This window comes from Amblyraja radiata, chromosome 5 (assembly GCF_010909765.2).
Source record: "Amblyraja radiata isolate CabotCenter1 chromosome 5, sAmbRad1.1.pri, whole genome shotgun sequence".
Classification (NCBI taxonomy): domain Eukaryota; kingdom Metazoa; phylum Chordata; class Chondrichthyes; order Rajiformes; family Rajidae; genus Amblyraja; species Amblyraja radiata.
In genome coordinates, this window is record NC_045960.1 from 21,862,371 (window position 1) to 21,883,875 (window position 21,505).

General features: G+C 43.7%; 1 protein-coding gene across 1 annotated transcript in view; it reads left to right on the forward strand.

The window, feature by feature from the left end:
- LOC116973727 (dynein heavy chain 8, axonemal-like) overlaps positions 1–21,505 on the forward strand; it is a 622,328-nt gene that overhangs the window by 367,667 nt on the left and 233,156 nt on the right. The window contains 4 exon segments of the mRNA XM_033022036.1: positions 933–1,067; positions 6,251–6,412; positions 8,323–8,569; positions 10,857–11,098. Coding sequence (XP_032877927.1) covers positions 933–1,067; positions 6,251–6,412; positions 8,323–8,569; positions 10,857–11,098 — 786 coding nt within the window.

The following is a 21,505-nucleotide window of genomic DNA, read 5'->3' on the forward strand; positions in this document are numbered from 1 at the left end:
CTCCGTAATCTTCTCAGGAAGTAGAGGCGCTGATGTGCTTTTTTGATGATTGCATTAGTGTTCTCGGACCAGGAAAGATCTTCAGAGATGTGCACGCCCAGGAATTTGAAGCTCTTGACCCTTTCAACCATCGACCCGTTGATATAAATGGGGCTGTGGGTCCCCCTCCTACTCCTTCCAAAGTCCACAATCAGTTCCTTGGTTTTGCTGGTGTTGAGGGCCAGGTTATTGCGCTGGCACCATATGGACAGTTGCTCGATCTCTCTTCTGTACTCTGACTCATCCCCATCAGTGATACGCCCCACAATAGTGGTGTCGTCAGCGAACTTGATGATGGAGTTCGCACTGTGGTTCGCTACGCAGTCATGGGTATAGAGTGAGTACAGCAGGGGGCTGAGCACGCAGCCTTGAGGTGCTCCCGTGCTGATTGTTATTGAGGCTGACACATTTCCACCAATACGAACAGACTGTGGTCTGTGGACGAGGAAGTCAAGGATCCAGTTGCAGAGGGATGCGCAGAGACCCAGTTCTGCGAGTTTGGTAACCAGTTTGGAGGGGATGATTGTGTTAAATGCCGAGCTGTAATCAATGAATAACAGCCTGACATATGAGTTTTTGTTGTCCAAGTGGTCCAGTGCGGAGTGGAGGGCCAGCGAGATCGCATCCACCGTTGATCTGTTGTGGCGGTACGCGAACTGCAGTGGGTCCAGGTTTTTGTCGATGTAGGAGTTGATTTGCTCCATGATCAACCTCTCAAAGCACTTCATCACCACCGGCGTTAGTGCCACTGGTCGATAGTCATTGAGGCATGTCACCTTACTCTTGATGCCCTTTTAAAGCAGGTGGGGACCTCAGTAATACTTGCTGGACTACCACTCATTTCCTTCAGCACCTTGGTTATGATTATTTTTATTGATTGTTTCATTATGTAGGTTCATTATGATTTCGGCTTAAGAAATATTCTTTCTGTGTTGAGAACATTGGGAGCTCAGAAGAGAGCACGACCTGAAGACAGTGAGTCAACAATTGTCATGAGAGTTCTGAGAGACATGAATCTGTCTAAATTGGTAAGGGATAGTTGAAGATTATTTTTCATTGTGGTTTATATGTGGAAATGTTCTACCAAAATAAATAGACCTGTTATGACAGGATAATGACTCCAGCGGAAACAAATTTTAGAAATAGAGAACAATGCACAATCACTTCTTTGTGTGTGCTTAGTGCATGTTTGAAGATAAATAGTGCAATGTGACAGATGCCTGCATCCCAAAGTAGCAGCTATATGGTGCATTTTCTACATGTTCAGTGAGAGAAAACCCTAGAGTTTGAGAAAAATACTATGATGGATACAATGAGCAAATATAGTTGGACAGTTCACTTTATGGGAACTAATCTGGATATGATTGTAAAATCAATGCATGGTTAACCCAGACTAATTTGGCTTCATGCAGGAGAAAGCACTTTATTTGTTCAGGAAATATGGATATTTCTTGCAATTCCCCCATTAATTAGCTTTTTCTTATTGCTACCGTATCAATGAGATAATAAAGAGTTAACTTCATTAGTAGGTTCAGGATCACATATAAATCATTCTCAGTGGGGATGACAGATTTTCTTTCTGAAGGACGTTAGTGAACGAAATGGGTTTCTCAACAACAATCTGGCAGCTTTGCAATGATCACAACTGAGGTGATCCTTTTCAATTGCATATTTAATTTACTGATTGAATTTATGTTTCTAAATGCCATTTGAACTCACCTCCTGATTTAATAATCCAAAGTCTTATTGCTACAATACTTCTAATTTTAGTGATCAATCAGAACTAATTGTATATTTCTCACCAAAGCATATCAAAAAAATTCACGTAGCCAGCACCAAATCCAATTTTTTTCTCTATTTAGTTCAAGAGAGTTCAAGAGTGTTTTATTGTCTTATGCCCCGATGGGACAACAAAATTTTTGTTTGCTGCAGAACAGAATATGTAAACATAGTACATAACGGGAGAAAAAAAGTTCAGTGTGTATATAAGCACATGCATACATACTCAATAAATAAACAAATATAGTGCAATAATAATAATAATAGTCTGTTGTAGTTCAGAGCTTATTTGTAGTCGTGTTTAATAGCCTGATGGGTATAGGGAAGAAGCTGTTCCTGAACCTGGACGTTACAGTTTTCAGGCTCCTGTACCTTCTTCCCGATGTCAATGGTGAAATGAGTGTGTGGCCAGGATTTTGACCCTCTCCACCATTGACCCATTGATATAAACAGGATTATGGGTCCTCATCCTTCCCCTTCCAAAGTCCACAAACAGTTCCTTGGTTTTACTGATGTTGAGAGCCAGGTTATTGTGCTGGCACCATTTGGTCAATCAGTCGATCTCACTTCTACACTCTGACTCATCACCATCTGTAATTCGTGTCATCGGTGAACTTGATGATGGAGTTCGCACTATGTCGGGCTACGCAGTCATGGGTATAGAGTGAGTAAAGCAGGGGCTGAGCACAGCCTTGAGGTGTTCCCGTACTGATTGTTACAGAGGATGCCAATTCAAACAGACTGTGGTCTGTGGATGAGGAAGTCGAGGATCCAATTGCAGAGGGATGCGCAGAGACTCAGTTACGTTAGCTTGGTAACCCTTTTTTTTGTATCAAAAAATTATTTATTTAATTTCAACATGATACAAAAACCATAAAAAAACATTGACGTACCCACTGGTACACAAAATTGCTGGAGGAACTCAGCGGGTGCAGCAGCATCTATGGAGCGAAGGAAATAGGCGACGTTTCGGGCCGAAACCCTTCTTCAGACTCACGTACATTGACGTACCCACTTTGACGTACCCACTACCATGTTACAAAATCATCAAACAACTATGTTACAAATATTCTAATAACTACTTTACAATCCCGGTAAAGGGGCAAGCATCTGGCTTGAGCAAAGCCCTCTTCCGCCTGGCACCGTGACTCGCGGATGGCCTGCTTGGCCAGGCCTAGGAGCAACCCAACCAGGACATCTTCAGCCCTGCCTACTCCCTAAATCCCGTCACCAGTCCTTCGGTCACTGACAGCAGAGTCACTCCTCCCCTTACGGAGGCCAGTCTGAGCCGATGTTGGGCTCCTTCGGTGGCCTGGATGAACTCGCGGATTTCCTCCACTGGAATGAGTGGAGTGGAGTCGGGGGGAGCGAGAACATCCATTGACTCATTGTCCGAGGAGTCCTCTTCCACCTGCTTACTGCAGATGGAGATACCATCCCCATCCTCGGACACACCCTTAGTGCTCGATACTCCTGCCTCACCCTGTGCAGCGGTTGCCTCTATCTCACCTGCTGGTCTCTCCTCCACCTCAGTCCCAACCCTGGGGCCAGTGGCACAGAGACCTTCCCCAGATGTACCCAGGAAGTCAAGACCATCGACAGAGCGACTATCCCTCCCCCAGTTGGGCTCAGAGTGAACTCTGGTGCACCAGACTCAGGGAGTCGCACTAGAGCCAGGACCTGAGGGAGAGAAGGGCTGGTTTCCCCAACCCCCTCCCCGCCTACAGTCTCTACCTCCAGAGGCGTGTTCTGCGCCTCATCCTGGGTGAGTTGCTCCTGGGCTTCCTCGGGTACCTGATGCGGGACTCCCTCGCCAACAAGATTCTCCCCTGCTTCATATCATATAGACATCATATACTGCCACATCCCTCATCAATCACCTTTGTCACCTCCTGAAAAAAAACCTAATCAAGTTATTAAGACATTATCCCATTCCCTTCCAAATATGAGTAAATCATATCCAGAAGCATCCTTTTCAATAGCTTCACTACGACTGACATTAGGTTCACCAACATATAATTTCCTGGATTATCTCTACTTCCTTTCTAGAGCAAAGGGACAACATTGGCTATGTTTCCATTCCTCCAAGTCTTTGCCTGTGACATGAAAAGATGCAAAGATCTTTGTAAAGGCCTTTAAAATCTCCTCTCTCGTCTCCCTCAATAACCTGGGTTAGGACCCATTTGGCCCAGATGATTTATCCATCTTAATGCTCTTCAAGTGACCCCAAACCACTCCTTCTCAAAATGCTCCAGCATATCAATATACCCTGCACTGACCTCACTATCCTCCATGCCCTTCTCCTCGGGGAATACGTATGCAAAATACTTTTTTAATAGTTCACCTACATCTTCTGGCCCCAACCATTAATTCCCTCTTTTATGAATGTCTTACCTTCTTCCTAGTTACTCCCATGTTTTTAATGTACCTATTATGTGCTGCTGGCTCGAAGGGCCGAATGGCCTACTCCAGCACCTATTGTCTATTGTCTACATTGGGATTTTCTTTAATATGACTTGCCAAAGACATTTCATTGCCCACTTTGGCCTTTGTAATAGCCTATTTGAGTTCTTTCCTGCTTGCTTTATATTCCTCAAAGGCTCTGTCAGATATAATCTATCAAAACCTTACATGTCTGGTCTGATCAGCTGATCTTTAAACAACTCGCACATGTCTGATGTGGAATTACCCAATGACAGATGCTCCCAATTTACTCTCTCCGACTCCTGCCTAACAATGTTATTTATTTTACTCCAATTTAGCTTTCTCCCAAGGTCCAGACCTATCCTTATTTATAATTATCTTAACACTGTTACGATCACTGTTCCCAAAATACTCTTTCACTGAAATGCCAGTCACCCGACCATTCTCATTTCCCAAAACAAGATCCGGTATGGCTCCTTCTTGAGTTCGACTATCCACATACTGTTTCAAGAAACTCTTTTGGATACACCTCACAAATGTGCAGTAAGGAAGTTCTGGTTAATATTGATATTAAGTATAGTAAGACCTGAGTGATCTCCTGGACAAGTGTCGATCGCCTGGATTGGGGTCGGAGAGGAATTTCCCGGATTTTTTTCCCGAATTGGACCTGGGTTTTTATCCGGTTTTTTGCCTCTCCCAGGAGATCACGAGGTTTTTGGGGTGGAGAGGGGTGATAGCGGTATAAAGGGGAGGGTTGTGTTCTGTGTCTTGTGTCTACTGTTTGTGGGTAAGTGTGTCTGTTTAGTGTTCAGCCATGAGCGAATGGCGGTGCGGGCTCGACGGACCTGGTGGTCTACTCTCGCACCTACTTTCTATGTTTCTATGTTTCTATGATAAAGTTAAAGTCACCCACGGTTACAACTTTGTTGTTTTTCCATATTTACATAATCTGTTCCTCTAACTCCCTGCAGCATCGCATTTGGAACTGTGCTGAGCTGAGCTTAGCACCTTTTAAGTACTCATTGTATATTTATTTGTTCTGACGTTGCATCAATATACCTGTAAAGCTGCAGCAAGTAAGAATTTCATTGTTCTGTTTCCAGTGCATATGACAATTAAACACTCTTGACTTTGTGAGTTTACTCGCTTAACTTGTCGGGATCACAAAACAGTTCAGCATCACCTTGCTCAGCATTTTATAAATACTCACACCTGGGTCCGTTATTTATGCCTATTGGGATTATGAACCAGTAGATTTCCTACTTCATGTTTGACCTGAAGTGCCAGAACTTCATTGTATTTGGAATCAATGTGAAAGATATTTAGTACCACTCTTTTGCACCTGTTCACTACTGTATCACCAACTTTGATGCGTCTGTACCACCATTAAGGAAGGGTTAAATACAATAATTGCGATTGAGGTGTCTAGCTCAACTGCAGGTATGGATATTTCAGAGTGATGATAGGCAGGCTTTCACTTGATTAGTCTATGAGTCAGCTCCTCTAAATTTAGACAACAGTCTCCAGATGTTCACCAGGAGGACTTTACAAGGATGATAGAAGTGGCATTTGCTGTATTGGAATTCAGCAGCTAGGTCAAGGCGCTTGGTTTATTTCATTCCTAACATAGTTCAGCATTGTTCTATGCAGCTGAATGGTGTGTTTACTGGGCCAGTTAAAAATCAACTTCATTGCTTTACATTTGGAGTTACATGTGGGTTAGATCAAGTAATGACAATGGTGAATCGGATCGGGATTTTCAATAACCTACTAGTTTAATTGTCACCATCTACCGAGAATAGTTTGTTTATAAAATTAATATCGAATTAGCCACAAATTTCTTGCTTCCATGAAAATTTGAACTCGCATCTAGGTTTCCAGACTTCTAATCTGGCACGTAACCAGGGTGCCATTGTTCCCATATAGCACTGCTTGATTTATATACTGCTTGATCTATTAATTGTCTTCTTTTACTTCAAATCATAATTGTATTGCATTTAATTCCCAGGTGGATGAAGATGAACCCCTCTTCCTTAGTCTGATCAGTGACTTGTTCCCTGGTATACAATTGGATAGTAGTACCTATGTGGAACTACAGGGAGCTGTTGTTAATCAGGTGGAAATTGCAGGATTAGTTAATCACCCACCATGGAATCTTAAACTTGTTCAGGTAATGTGATTGAGCCACAAACATACAACATTTTAATATTTAATGCAGACAATAACCAAACATTAATGTCGTAAAAATTGTGAAGCATATAGAAATTTCCATCTGTGTTCTAATATATCAAAAAATATCCTTCAATCAGTGAACTAATAAACAAGTGAAACTGCACTACAACTTAGAACAGTACAGCACAAGGAACAGAACATTTGGCCCACAATGTTTGTGCCGAACATGATGCCAAGACCAACACTTATCTGGCTGCACATAATCCATTCCCCTCCATTCCCTGTATATCCATGTGCCTATCCTAAAGTATTTTAAATGCCACTATCGTATCTGCCTCCACCACCACTCCTGGCAGCACGTTCCACGCATTCACTATGTTAAAAAAAAACACTTGCCCCACATATCTCCTTTAAACTTTGCCCCCATCACCTTAAATCTATGTTCTTGAGTGTGATATTTACATCCTGGGTAAAAGGTTCTGACTGTCTACCCTATCCACGCCTTTCATAATTTTGTACAGTATACTTCTATCGAGTCTCCCCTGAACATAATCCAGGCATCATTCCCGTAAATCTCCTTTGTACCCTTTCCAAAGCCTCCACATCCTTCCTCTCATAGGGCGACCAGAACACTTTGCACACAATACTCCAACTACAGCCTAACCAAAGTCCTTTCAAGCTACATCATGAATTCCTGACTCTTATACTCAATGCCCCAACCAATGAAGGGAAGCATACCATAGACCTTTTTTACTACTCTATCTACTTGTATTGCCACTTTCAGGCAGTTATGGCTGAGACAGCAAGATCCCTCTGTACATCAATGCTGTTAAGGCTGCCATTACCGGTAATTGTATATTTTCCCTTACACTCAATTTCCCAAAGTCCTCACACTTGCTCAGATTAAACTCCATCTGCCATTTCTCTGCCAATTTCTGTAGCTGACTGAACCCCACTTTTTACTTTGACAGCCATCCACACACTCCTCAGCAATTTTGGTGTTATCAGCAAACTAACTAACCAAACCAACTTGTTTACTTCCAAGTATCACAAGCAACAGAGATCCCAGCACGGATCCCACTGAATATCGTTATTTTAATGGAATAATTGTTTTTGCTATACATCACCTAAAGGGCCTGTCCCACTTTCATGACCTAATTCACAACCTTTTTTACTCGTGGACATTTTTCATCATGCTAGAAAAACGGCACGAGTACCTACAACTAGCATCACGGCCTGCTACGACCTACCTATGACCTCCTATGACCTCGTGACGACCATGCTGCGAGTATGAGTCAAGGGCAAACTAGGCAGAGGTCATGAATTAGATCGTGAAAGTGGGACAGGCCCTTAAGCAATCAAGTTGTCCTGTACCAAAATGTTAAAATTCGAAACTATCAATTTTGCAAAAGCAAATTAGTTCATCCTAATTCCATTGATATACTGAAAATAGTAGCAAATGAAATCAGAAAGATATGGAATTTCTTGTTGCTTGGTGTTGTTTTCTGCATTGGTACGTCCTGGAACAATTCACATTATGAAAGCCAAATTTAATTTAGTGATATCAAATGAGACTATTAACAATCTGATGGTGCTTGAAGAATTCGAGAAGAATTATTTTCACAAAGAAAATTGTAGGTGACTGAAACCCACTACCTGGGAGGATGGCAGAAGTTGAAACCATCACCACATTTAAAAAAGTTCCTGGACGTGTACTTTAAGAACGATGACTAGCTGGCTGGTGGAATTACATTGGGTATTTGTTTCTCAACCAGCACAGTGGGCTGAATTCCCACTTGTTGTATAATATTCCACAATTCCACCTCCCTGCTAGTATAAAAAGCCAATTACTCCTGTCCTTCTATTTTTGCCATGTGGAGTTTCAAGACACTGTTGTTCAATTTCCAGCTATATGAAACAGCCAGAGTTCGTCATGGGCTAATGACACTGGGTCCCAGTGGTTCTGGAAAGACTTGCGTCATTCGTATCCTCATGCGAGCAATGACTGAATGTGGAGCCCCTCATCGGGAGATGAGAATGAATCCTAAGGCTATTACAGCTCCACAGATGTTTGGGCGATTGGATACAGCAACTAATGACTGGACTGATGGAATCTTCTCAACTCTTTGGAGAAAATCCATTAAAGCAAAAAAAGGTAACTCCAATTTTGAAATTCTGTATTGTAAGTTGTTTACATTTTTTTAAACCAGTGAGACAGATACATTTCAATAGGATGAAAGCAGGACAATTGTCCAGGCTGTGAGGATAAAACATTATCCAAAAGTATAATAACATATTATTGAACGGAATATTATAAATTTTAATCTATTTGACACCAAAATAATAAACGATTCTCCAGATAGCTATATTAAGATCAACCCTAGTGTCCATCAAAGTACTGTACTCAGTCCCTTGTTCTATTCCCTGTACATCCATGACTGTGTGGCCAAGTACAACACCAACTCAATCCATAGGTTCGCTGATGATATAATTGTTGTCGGCCAGATGATCAACAATGATCAGACGAAATATAGGAAAAGGAATCGAGAACCTTGTTCATAATGTTGGGACCATGACCTAGCCCTTAACATCGGCGAGCCAAAAGAGTTGGTTGTTGACCTAAGGAAGTGTGGGAGTGAACGTAGCCCAGTCCTCATCAACTGAGATGCTGTCGAGATGGTCAACGGATTTAAGTTTCTAGGCATCGATAATAACAAGCAAACTAGCCTGGACCCTTAATACTGATGAGGTGATCTTGAAAGCATGTATCAGTGTATTTGTTTTCTGAGGTGCTGAGAAGATTTGACATGTCTTCAAGGATTCTCTCAATTCTACAGATGCGCTATAGAGAGTACGGGATGCATATCAGCCTGGTGTGGCATCTGATCAACTCTTAACTACCCAAACCTGTAGAGAGTTGAGAAGACAACCCTTTCCACCATAGGCTCATCACTTACTTACATCTTCACGGTGCAATGCATCAGGAAGGCTGGAAGTCCCATAAGGATTTTTTTTAAAGGCACAAAGTGCTGGAGTAACTCTTCCGGTCAGGCAGCATATCTGGAGAATAGCGATGGGTGATGTTTTGTATATGGTCCCTTCCCCAGTTCTTCAGAGATGTTGCCTGACCTGCTGAGATACTCCAGCACTTTATGTATTTTTTGTTTGTAAACCAACACCTGCAGTTCCTTGTTTCTACAGGATCATGAGGATGCCTGCCACGCTCTTTCCGCTCTTCTACTTGCAGGAGCTTCACATCTCAAACATCCAGACTTAGGAACAGATTCTTCCCCACTCCTATCAGTTTTATTATTACTCAAAGTATATTGTTTACTCCGTGAGCTACATGCGTACTAGAAATTTCATTGGACTTGGGTGTATATGGCTATAAACTAATCTGAATCTATACTTTGGTAGAGAAAAATGCTGGAGAAACTCAGCGGGTGAGGCAGCATCTATGGAGCGAAGGAATAGGCGACGTTTCGGGTGGAGACCCTTCCTCAGACTGATGTGGAGGGATTATACTTTAATCTTTTCTTCATTAAGTTAGGTAGCCATGGCGTGATGGAACATGAGGAGACGTTACACCATCCTCAATAAAAACCGAGATATAGGAGAAAGACATGCCCTTCAGCCAGCTACATCTCTTTACCTATAAAAGTCTCATCTTGTGTGCGAGTGTGTCCGTGTTTGTTTTGTATCTTCCTCAAAACGCTACGCGCTAGCGCTTAAATGTTTCCATATTCTAACACATTTTTCCTCTCCATGCCGTACTCGCGTTCGTCCTATATTTCACAAGTTATTCACGATTAAAGTTTTTAAAATAGCCAAAATCCGCTTCTCACGGACAGCCTTTTTTCCAGCAGATTCCAAAGAAGATGTCACAATGCCACTCTCAGTGCACCAATCACAATGGGCTCTCAAGCTGCCAAGTGCCGCACCCCTCGCCCCCTCCCCCACCCCGGGTTATTCACACCTAAGCCCCCTCCCCTCTCTGGGTTATTCACAGCCCCCTCCACCCCCCCTGTCCCCTCCCCACCGGGTTATTCACACCCCATGCCCTTTCCCCCCCAAAAAGGCAGCCAACATCATCAAAGACCCATATCATCCTGGCCACACACTCATTTCACCATTGCCATCGGGAAGAAGGTGCAGGAGCCTGAAAACTGTAATGTCCAGGTTCAGGAACAACTTCTTCCCTACAGCCAAAGAATTTAATTGGCCTATCTGGAACATATAACAATAAAACACTCTTGACTCTTTTCAAAACAAATTCTAACTCTGTAAAGTAATTCAAATTATATTTTAATTAAATGTAACAATGTGAATCAGTTCTGAAGTCTTGCAAAATCCAATGAAGATCCAGTTATAGAGTATCTATTGTTCACAGAGCAAATTAATATTGAATGCCTTTGTGTGGGTTTTGTAAATTTGATTTCTAGGTGAGAATATCTGGATTGTTCTAGATGGCCCAGTAGATGCTATTTGGATTGAAAATTTAAATTCCGTATTGGATGACAATAAGACCTTAACTTTGGCTAATGGTGACCGTATTCCAATGGCGCCTTCTTGCAAACTATTGTTTGAAGTACACAACATTGAGAATGCATCTCCAGCCACGGTATCCAGAATGGGGATGGTCTATATAAGTTCTTCTACTCTCAACTGGAAGCCAATTTTGAAGGTAAAAGCCTCAGAATGTAATGAAAAGTAATTTTGATATTCTGTATCTGTGACACTAAGCAGGAAGTTTAATATAAATCAGTAATGTCTTGGAAGCAATAAATGTTCCAATATGGATTTTCTGGGATATAGAAAACTCAACACTCAAACGGAGGCAAAGTTGAGCAACATTTAACGGAGCTAGTTTATAATTTTGACTTGATGCAATGAAGAGAGGTGACCGAAGTTCATAAATCTAGGATGTCAAAGTTGTTTGGGTGGAGGTAAAAAACAAGAAAGTATTTTGTGGGAGAGTTGCAAGGACTCCCTCGCTTTCATTCTGCATCATTTAAGACATGGTTTGGCCAGAATGAGTAACAAATTTCAGAGTCGGAGCGTTAAGCTCTCTGGGGAAAATAGCAGCAGCAACCAGATTAGTGATACCACGACTGGCTCTGCTGTAGAGCAGGGTTGGACCTCAGGAAACAATTTGGTATATGCACCACAGTTAGCATCAATAGAGAACTTAAAATTCCTAAGTGTAAATATCACCAATAATAGTAAGATTAAATGAGAAATTACCAGTTTGAAGTTTGATCTTTATTTTATGAGGAGTTACGTCGAGGGATTACGTGAAGACCCCGCCAGCACGCATGCGCGACATTCTTCAAAGCAGCTGTGTGAAATCACAGACAACAGTAGATGAAATAAACATAGTAAGATAAGAAGAACTAGAATACCAGTTGACCTTTATGATAGAGGGTGGCCGTGGAGGGCACGTAATCCCTCGACGTAACTCCTCATAAAATAAAGATCAAACTTCAAACCGGTAAGTTCTCGTTTAATCTTACTATTTTACTTCGGAGTCACGTGAGTGACTACGTGAAGATTTTAAAGATCTGTGATTTCATGCCGTGGAACGAATCCATGCTTCACTCACTGCCTTAGTTGACCAGGGGAGGAAGTATGTTATCATATTCAGACATGAATAATGACAATACTAACCTCCCTCACCCGGGAGGAACGATGAACAGAACTTAACATAGAGTTCGTAAATACCCCCGATCTGGTAATGGGTTAGTACTAAATGTGTGGAACATTGCTAGATTGACCATCCTGCACCCTCTAGGATGTGGTCCCGCTAACATGCATTACCCTGCTCCTGAGGTTGTTGCAGCCTTGGTGGAGTGACTTGAAATGTCAGTATACTCCAGTATAAGCCAGACCCATAACCACCTGAAGATGGTCTGTAGTGATACCTTACATAGAAACATAGAAAGTAGGTGCGAGAGTAGACCACCAGGTCCGTCGAGCCCGCACCGCCATTCGCTCATGGCTGAACACTAAACAGACACACTTACCCACAAACAGTAGACACAAGACACAGAACACAAGACACTACCCTCCCCTTTATACCGCTATCACCCCTCTCCACCCCAAGAACCTCGTGATCTCCTGGGGGAGGCAAAAAAACGGATAAAAACCCAGGTCCAATTCGGGAAAAAAATCCGGGAAATTCCTCTCCGACCCCAATCCAGGCGATCGACACTTGTCCAGGAGATCACTCAGGTCTTACTATACTAACCATACCTAGGTCCATATCCCTGCCCTCTCCCCGTAGCCCCTTATCCCCTTGGCAGCTAAAAAACCATCTATTTTAGTCTTAAATATATTTAAAGTTTCTGCTTCCACTGCTCCCTGGGGCAGTGAATTCCATAAATTAACCACCCTCTGGGTGAAGAAGTTCTTCCTCATCTCAGTTTTAAAAGAGCCCCCCCTTATTCTGCAACTATGTCCTCTAGTTCTAGTTTCCCCGATCATTGGGAACATCCTCGGTGCATCCACCCGATCAAGGCCCCTCACGATCTTATATGTTTCAATGAGATCGCCTCTCATTCTTCTAAACTCCAAAGAGTAGAGTTCCAGCCTACTTAACCTTTCCTCATATGTCAATCCCCTCATTGCAGGAATTAATCTTGTAAACCTTCGCTGCACTGCCTCCAGGGCTAGTACATCCTTTCTTAAGTATGGACCCCAGAACTGTACACAGTATTCCAAATGTGGTCTCACTAATACTGTGTACAGCTGCAGCAAGACCTCCGTGTTTTTATACTCAATCCCCCTAGCAATAAAGGCCAAAACTCCATTGGCCTTCCTGATTGCTTGCTGCACCTGCATACTAACTTTTAGTGATTCATGTACTAATACCCCTAAATCCCTTTGCGTTGCATTACAACGCAGCTCCTCCTCATTTAGAAAATAACTTGCCCTATCATTTTTTTTCCCAAAGTGAATGACTTCACATTTATTAGTATTAAATTTCATCTGCCAAGTTGTTGCCCACTCACCTAGCTTATCTATATCCTTTTGCAGACTCTTCCTATCCTCCTCATCCCCTACTTTTCCTCCCATTTTTGTATCGTCCGCAAATTTTGATATATTACACTTGGTTCCCTCCTCCAAATCATTTATATAAATTGTGAACAACTGGGGTCCCAGCACCGACCCTTGCGGAACCCCGCTAGTTACCGGTTGCCATCCCGAGTATGAACCATTTATCCCCACTCTCTGCTTCCTATTTGTTAGCCAATCCTCTACCCATGCTAATATATTACCCCCAATCCCATAATTTTTTATTTTTAGCAATAGTCTCTTATGTGGCACCTTGTCAAAAGCCTTTTGGAAGTCCAAGTATACCACATCCACCGGTTCCCCTTTATCCACCCGGGTTGTTACTTCCTCAAAGAATTCGAGCAGATTCGTTAAACAGGACTTCCCCTTCACAAAACCATGCTGGTTCTGTCCGATGAAGTCATGTTTATCCAAGTGCCCCGTTAGTGTTTCTTTAATAATTGTCTCTAACATTTTACCCACCACCGATGTTAGACTAACCGGTCTATAGTTACCCGCCTTCTGTTTACTTCCTTTTTTAAATATAGGTGTTACATTGGCCATTTTCCAATCCACTGGGACCGTTCCTGCCTCCAGGGAGTTTTGGAAAATTATCACCAATGCATCCACAATCCCCACCGCTATCTCCCTCAAGACCCTTGGATGTAATCCATCAGGCCCAGGGGATTTATCCTCCTTCAGTCTCATTAATTTCCCTAATACCACCTCCTTGGTGATCTTAATAGTATTTAGCTCCTCCATTCCTACCGCCCCCTGTTTATCCAGCGTTGGAATATTTTTTGTGTCTTCTATGGTGAAGACTGATACAAAATACTCGTTTAATGCCTTTGCCATTTCCATGTTCCCCACCAACAACTCTCCAGTCTCACCCTCCAATGGACCAACGTTCACCTTAGCCACCCTTTTTCTTTTTATATAGCTATAAAAACTCTTACTATTAGTTTTTATGTTGTTCGCTAAATTCCTTTCATAGTCTATTTTCCCCGTCTTAATTAATCTCTTAGTTATTTTTTGCTGACCTTTAAATGCTTCCCAATCCTCTACCCTCCCACTATCTCTGGCTACCTTATATGCCCTTGCCTTCAGCCGAATACTATCCTTTATAGTTTTACTGAGCCATGGCTGACTGTTCTTACCCTTACCCCTTTTTTTCTTCATAGGAATAAATTTTTCTTGAAGGTTATACAGTATACCCTTAAACGTACACCACTGCTCATGTACCGTCTTATTCTTGAGTCTGCTATCCCAGTCAACTTTGATCAGCTCAGTCCTCATACCTTCATAATCCCCCTTATTTAGACTAAGCACCCTAGCCTGAGTTTCAACCTGCTCCCCTTCTATTTGAATATGGAATTCGACCATATTGTGGTCACTTGTTCCCAACGAGTCCCTAACTATGACATTTTTAATTAATCCTGCTTCATTACACAGGACCAGATCCAAGATTGCCTCCCCCCTTGTCGGTTCTGTGACATACTGTTCTAGGAACCCGTCTCTAATACATTCTATAAACTCTTCCTCTAGTCTACCCTGCCCAGTTTGGTTTGCCCAATTAATATGAAAATTGAAGTCCCCCATGATTACAGCAGTTCCCTTTTTACATGCGTCAACTATTTGCAGATTTATGTTCTGACTAACAGCGTCACAGCTATTTGGAGGTCTATAAATTACACCCACTAGTGTTTTTTTCCCCTTATTATTCTCTATCTGTACCCAAGCTGTTTCACTATCCTGATCCTTCAACGCAATATCCTTCCTCTCTATTGCCGTTATTCCCTCCCTTATTAAAAGGGCCACCCCTCCTCCCTTTCTTTCCTGTCTATCTTTCCTAATTGTCGAGTACCCCTCTATATTTAACTCCCAGTCCTGATCCCCTTGCAGCCATGTCTCCGTAATGGCCACGATATCATAACTATATATACTTAATTGCACCGTTAATTCATTTATCTTATTACGAATACTCCGTGCATTTAGATAAAGCACTTTCAGATGATTTTTACTACCCTTCCTTTCCGTTTTTGCCCCTTTTACATCTAGAGCTTTATCTTCACACATTCTGTCTCCTGTCTCATTTTGACTTACCGCTTCCCCACTGATACCCTGCTCTATTTCCTCTACCCCTGCCGTTATTACCCCCCTTGATACCTCCCCCCCGCTACTTAGTTTAAAGACCTCTCTACTGCCCTAGTTATATGATTTGCCAGGACCCCAGTCCCAGCACCGTTCAGGTGAAGTCCGTCCTTACAGAACAGATCCCCCCTGTCCCAGTACTGGTGCCAGTGGCCCAAGAAACCAAACCCATTATTCCCACACCAGTCTTTGAGCCACGCATTTAGCTTTTTAATTTTACGTACCCTCGCCGATTTGGCCCGTGGCTCAGGTAGCAATCCGGAGATCAGTACCCTCGAGGTTCTGCTTTTTAATTTATTCCCTAACTGCTCAAACTCCTTCAGCAGATCCTCCTTCCTCGTCCTTCCTATGTCATTGGTCCCCACATGGACCACGACCACTGGATCCTCCCCCTCCCACTGCAAATTTCTCTCCAGCATCGCAGAGATATCCTTAACCCTAGCACCGGGTAGGCAACACAGCCTTCGGGACATGTTCTGCTGGCCGCAGAGAACCTTATCTACCCCCCGAATAATACTATCCCCTATCACTACGGCATTTCTTCTAACTCCCCCCTCTTGAATGGCCTCCTGATCCACGGTGCTGCAGCCAGGTTGCTCATCCCTCCCACAGCCCCTGATCCCGTCCTTACATTGAGTAAGAGCCTCGGTCATGCTCGTCAGGGACAAGGGCTGTGGCTCCTGCCGCATCTCCTCCTGGTTCCCCCTACCTGCCTCGCTTATGGCCACACCTTCCTTTCCTTGCTCACTGCCTACTGAATTAGTTAAACTGGTCGGTGTGACCATCCCCTGGCACAAAACATCCAGGTAATACTCCCCCTCCCTGATGTACCGCAGCGTATGAAGTTGGGTCTCCAGCTCATCAATGCGGAGCTGGAGTTCCTCTAGCCTCAAACACTTACTGCAGCTGTAGGGATCTTCTACATCAATGGTGTCGACAAATTCCCACATCTCGCAGTATTGGCACATCTCCTGACCGCCCATCTTATATAAGTAATTAACTGGTCCTATTTAAGAATCCCCTACTGTATTGATACACCCCTTATTTATATAATCCTACCTCCTATAAATGGGAAAGTACTCACCCCAGCCGTAAATTACCTACTGGTTTGGCTGTCTAGTGGTAATTCCTTCCGCTCTTCCTATCTGGTCCACTGCTCCCTTGCAGTGCGTGGCAAACCTCTTTGCCTCTGTTAGTCTCTGTTAGTCTCTCGAGTCTCTCGAGCCGCGGCTCCGTCCGTCCTCCCTCGGCGACAGCACCTGTGGCACCGCGGTCGTGACGTCCCTTCCGTTCCTGCAGAGCCTTCCTGTCCTGGGCGGAGTCTGCAGCTAACTGTGTGCTCACGTCCGGTAGGTCAGCCTCTTTTGAGGGTAGATGTAACTAACAATATTGCTAGTTCAGAGTCTCTAGGCTCTAGTGATCTAACATTCTGGTGTAGATGTGTGACCATACACAATCGACGGTTCATAGGATATGTGAACATCTAGTTTGAGACCTGGTGCCCCTGGTCTATTCTGCTTGACTAATTCATAACGTAAGTGTTATTCAGCCTGCAGATATAATCACCCTGTCCAGTCAATGTTTATGCAATGACTGGACCCACAGTGCTGCATGCAGCGCTATGAGCATAACCACTTATAAGTGAGTTAGTCCAAGGACAGGGATGTAGCTGGAGCCCTTCAGCTAAGCGACGTAGCACAATGTTAACACCCCATACCTCTGCGTCCCTGGGCCTGGGACTTTTCGAGTTGTAGATATCCTTCATAATCTAGAACTCAGAGGGTGAGACCCGACAGAGTGGATTCGTCTCCTCCCAGCTAGTATGATGAAAGCACTTTAGGCATAGTAGATAGCACTTTAAACATAATGATTGTCAAGCCCTCATATGAGCCTGAACTACAAGACGTCAGTCATCCGTGCCGAATTATGTAATATAATCATAACACAAATACCTCCCATCTCCTTATGAGGAAATATTGTTATTTTTGGTGCTATCCATGCGATCTGCATGGAGCACGTTCATGCTTAGTTTAACAATCCAAGCCGCAGGAACAGTCTTCTCAGTCCCTGTAAGTTAATGAATTGATTATATCATGCTGAGGATGGTTTCCCGTGACACAGCTAAACCAGCACTTTGTGTTCTAGAAATAAGCATATAAGGTTCTACCATTCCCCATATCAGTGGGAACCATGGCTGGCTAAGCCCGGCAGGCACTATGAAAATGCCTGAGGCGAGAACTTGCTGTATTTTGCAAACCCGTCTGATGAGGCAGAAATGGAGGAAGACATAAAAGAACATTCCTCCTTAGTGTAGCTAGAATGTAACCATCGCTACTGATATGCCTCTTTTTGGGTTTTTTTACTGGTGATTGGCCTGGATGCAACCATCTTGGTCTTTAATGTTCACAATGTGTTTTAATACTTTGTGATCCAACACCCATATTGACTTGTTTGCACCCATGTGAATAACATCTACCACCACCGAAGTGTATCAACTTGGACTAGAGCATGCAGATTAGGCATATTCGCATAACCTTAATCCACAGAATGCACCCAGTGTCTATAGGTAGTTGATACCATATAACTGAAGAATTGGTAACTCTCCCATCCATCTCTGTAACTAGATGGCATGAGCAATTTCCCATCCTGAGCAAAAGCATCAGTTTGTAATTTAACTGATTTAGTGGAAAGATGCTGAATACTGTTCGTCCACCGTGTTAATTATGGTCGTTTCAGCTGGGAATAGCATAGAGTTGGTAACAATGACCACATGGTACTTGAGTGCTTACTTCTTTTTTATGCTGTATAGTTTTGATTGTGCAAAGGCCCAAATAGCACAGCTGTAAGCCAATATAAATAGTCAATTACAGTTGATGAACAGAAGGCTGTTTGATAAGGTTTGTTACGGCCTTCAATTAATTCCAATCCCTTCCTCAGGGCGGAGTCCCAGATGATTAATAGAGTTAAAGGTAATCCCAATAATCAATAATTTCAGTTGGTATCAACTTAAATTTATCTGGACAGATGAGAACCCAATTTCTCAAATAGGTTTTGTGGCTGATACAGCTAAATTAGCAAAATACAGCATTTAACTCTCATCCAGATAGTTCTTAACAATATTATTAATTTTTTTTTTTTTCCTCTGAGCAGCCGAAGTCAATAACCTGGGAGCTGGCTAGTCTATTTTGCAATGTTTTAACTGTAACATTGCCCCACCCAGTTAAATTTCAGATATTTCCGGTGCCCTGTGAATGAAGCTGACCCCATGGGAATTAATAGTCACGAAGTTTCAATGTCTATACTGCACATGCGAGTTGGGCTTGTTGATAATAAACAGTCCTCATCTGTCATAATAGCGAGCCTGCCTAAAGAGGCAACTCCAGCCATATTCCGAGACTGTCTCGCTTGTACTGTGCAGTATAAACTATCTCATCCAACCTTCTTGTAAATGGTCCACAACCCCACGTTTCGGAAAGACCCAGACCCAGACCCACCTACCGTCATGGCTGCCGGTGGTTTTATGGTAAGCCCAAAAGGCCCCCGAATCGGGTTCGAATTCAGTCCTTGATTGGAGCGTAGGGCTGCTGGTGTATGTGGACCCATGTCTTTCCAGGTGCATGGTATCTCCCAGCCGGCACCTGTTCCTCGGACATGCTTCCGAGTTCAGAGTCAATTGTAGGCAGCCCTGAAAAGGGTGCTGCCACGGGCTCTCGAGGAGACCTGCGCTGATATGGCCCTCCCTGGCCAATCAGGATGGGTAAAACGTCCAAGGACGAACCCATGTCGGAGGGGACCCTCCTGGCCTGACTTCAGTCTAGGCCTTTCAGTCTCCTGTTTTAGCTCTTGCCCTCCTCGGGCAGCCGGAGTCTGAATTTGCCGCCGGCTACCCGCTCTTCTGCGGTCCTAGCCGTGTCTTCCACACGGTCCCCGTAGCTGAGGTTTCCCCCAAGCACGGTTCTACCCGTGTTCTTCGCAAGGACCCTGTAGCTTGGTTATCCGCAGTCTTCCCACGGTCCCTGAAGCTCGGTTATCCGTGGTCTTCCCATGGCCCCCGAGGCTGGGTTATCCGCAGTCTTCCCGCGTCCCTGGCTGGGTTATCCGCGGTTTTCCCACGGTCCACGAGGCTGGGTTATCCGAGGTCTTCCCACGGTCCCTGAAGCTGGGTTACCTTGTGGTTTTCCCGTGGTCTCTGAAGTCAGGTTACCTGTGCTCTTCCCGTGGCCTCCAAAGTCGGGTTTACCTGTGGTCTTCCCGTGGCCTCCAAAGTCGGGTTACCCGCGGTCTCGGAAGGTCAGTTACCTGCGGTCTTCTCAGGTTCCGTGGTCCCCGCAGCCAGGCTTCTCCCCGTGGGTCGCCATTCCCCCACGGTCCTTGTAGCAGGGACACGAAATGCTGGAGAAACTCAGCGGGTGTAGCAGCATCTTGTGGAACCTTGTGTCACGGAACTTGCGGTGTCGGGAGCCGGGATTTCCCCTTTTTAATGCTCCCTATGTTTTGGGCTTCCCCTGAGCCGACGTGGCTTATAAACGGGGTTTCCCCTGCGGTCCCTGGTAAAGGGTTTCCCCGCGATTCTGGCTTCGGATATCCCCGCGATATTCGCAGCTGGGATTCCGGGATTCCCTCCCCTCCCCCCCGGCGGTCCTTGTAGAAGGGAGCCGGGTGGTGCTGGGGTTCCGACACCGGACCTCCAGCAGGAGCTCTGAAAGCGTCCTGGAATGAAAAGGAGACCTGGAAAAGTAAAACTTACTTTCAGATCCGAGCTGTTGGAAGCAACGCTCCAGCAGCCTGTCGTTTGCGCAATGCGAGAGACGATATGGCGTGCTGGCGGGGTCTTCACGTAGTCACTCACGTGACTCCGAAGTAAAATCTGTCCTTTGAGCACATTGAAGCTACAGTCAAGAAAACACACCAATGCCTCTGCTTCCTCAGAAGACTAACGAAGTGCAGCATGTTTCCAAAGCAGTTACCACAGATGCACCATAAAAAGCATCATATTGGGATGCGTCACAGCTTGGTTTGGCAATAGCTCTGTCAAAATTGCAAAGAATTGCAGAGAGTTGTGGATGTACCCCAATCCATCACAGAAATCTGCCTTCCTCCTCCATCGATTCCCTCTATACTTCACGCTGGCTCGGGAAAGCAGCCAACATAATCAAGGACTATTTACACACCAGTTATACTGGCTTCTCTCTTCCGCCAGAAGATACAAAAGCTTGAAAATATATTCCATCAGAATCAGGAACAGGCACATTCTTAGTTATGTGTGGCCAAAAATGTGGGAAAAATTGTGGAATACACTTCCTCTAATTCTGAAAGCATTACAGATATATTGTTTTGTACTGTATATATGATTCTTTTTATTTCGAAGTTTATCAAGTGAAATATTTATGTAATGCTGACAATGTTTGTTTCGGGTCAGGTCAAATATGACTGGTCACGTGTGTGACCTCACCAGGAAGCATTTTTTTCATCTCAGTTTTATCTTACAAACTCTTGTCAATTTTAAAAAGCTAGAATGTTCATATCTTTAGCAGACATGTGTTATAGTTCTGTAGGTAAAACACTACATGTTTTAATGTATTACTTTATGTGATGCCATTTGGTAATGTTTGTGACATTTGGTTCACTTTCCAAAGAGTGGCCCAATAGCGTCTTCATTACCTGACATGACTGAACCGTCTTCTCATAAAATCTCCCAACTTACAATATTTTTTTATTTACACTTTCTCTGTAACTGTAATGCTATAATGCTCTAACGCTATATATTTTGCACTGTGATATTTTTCTCCTTGCACTACCTGTTGTTCCAGTGTATGGCTGGATTGTACTCATGGTATAGCATGAGTTGACTGGTATCATGGAAAGATAGTTTTTCACCGTTACTTGA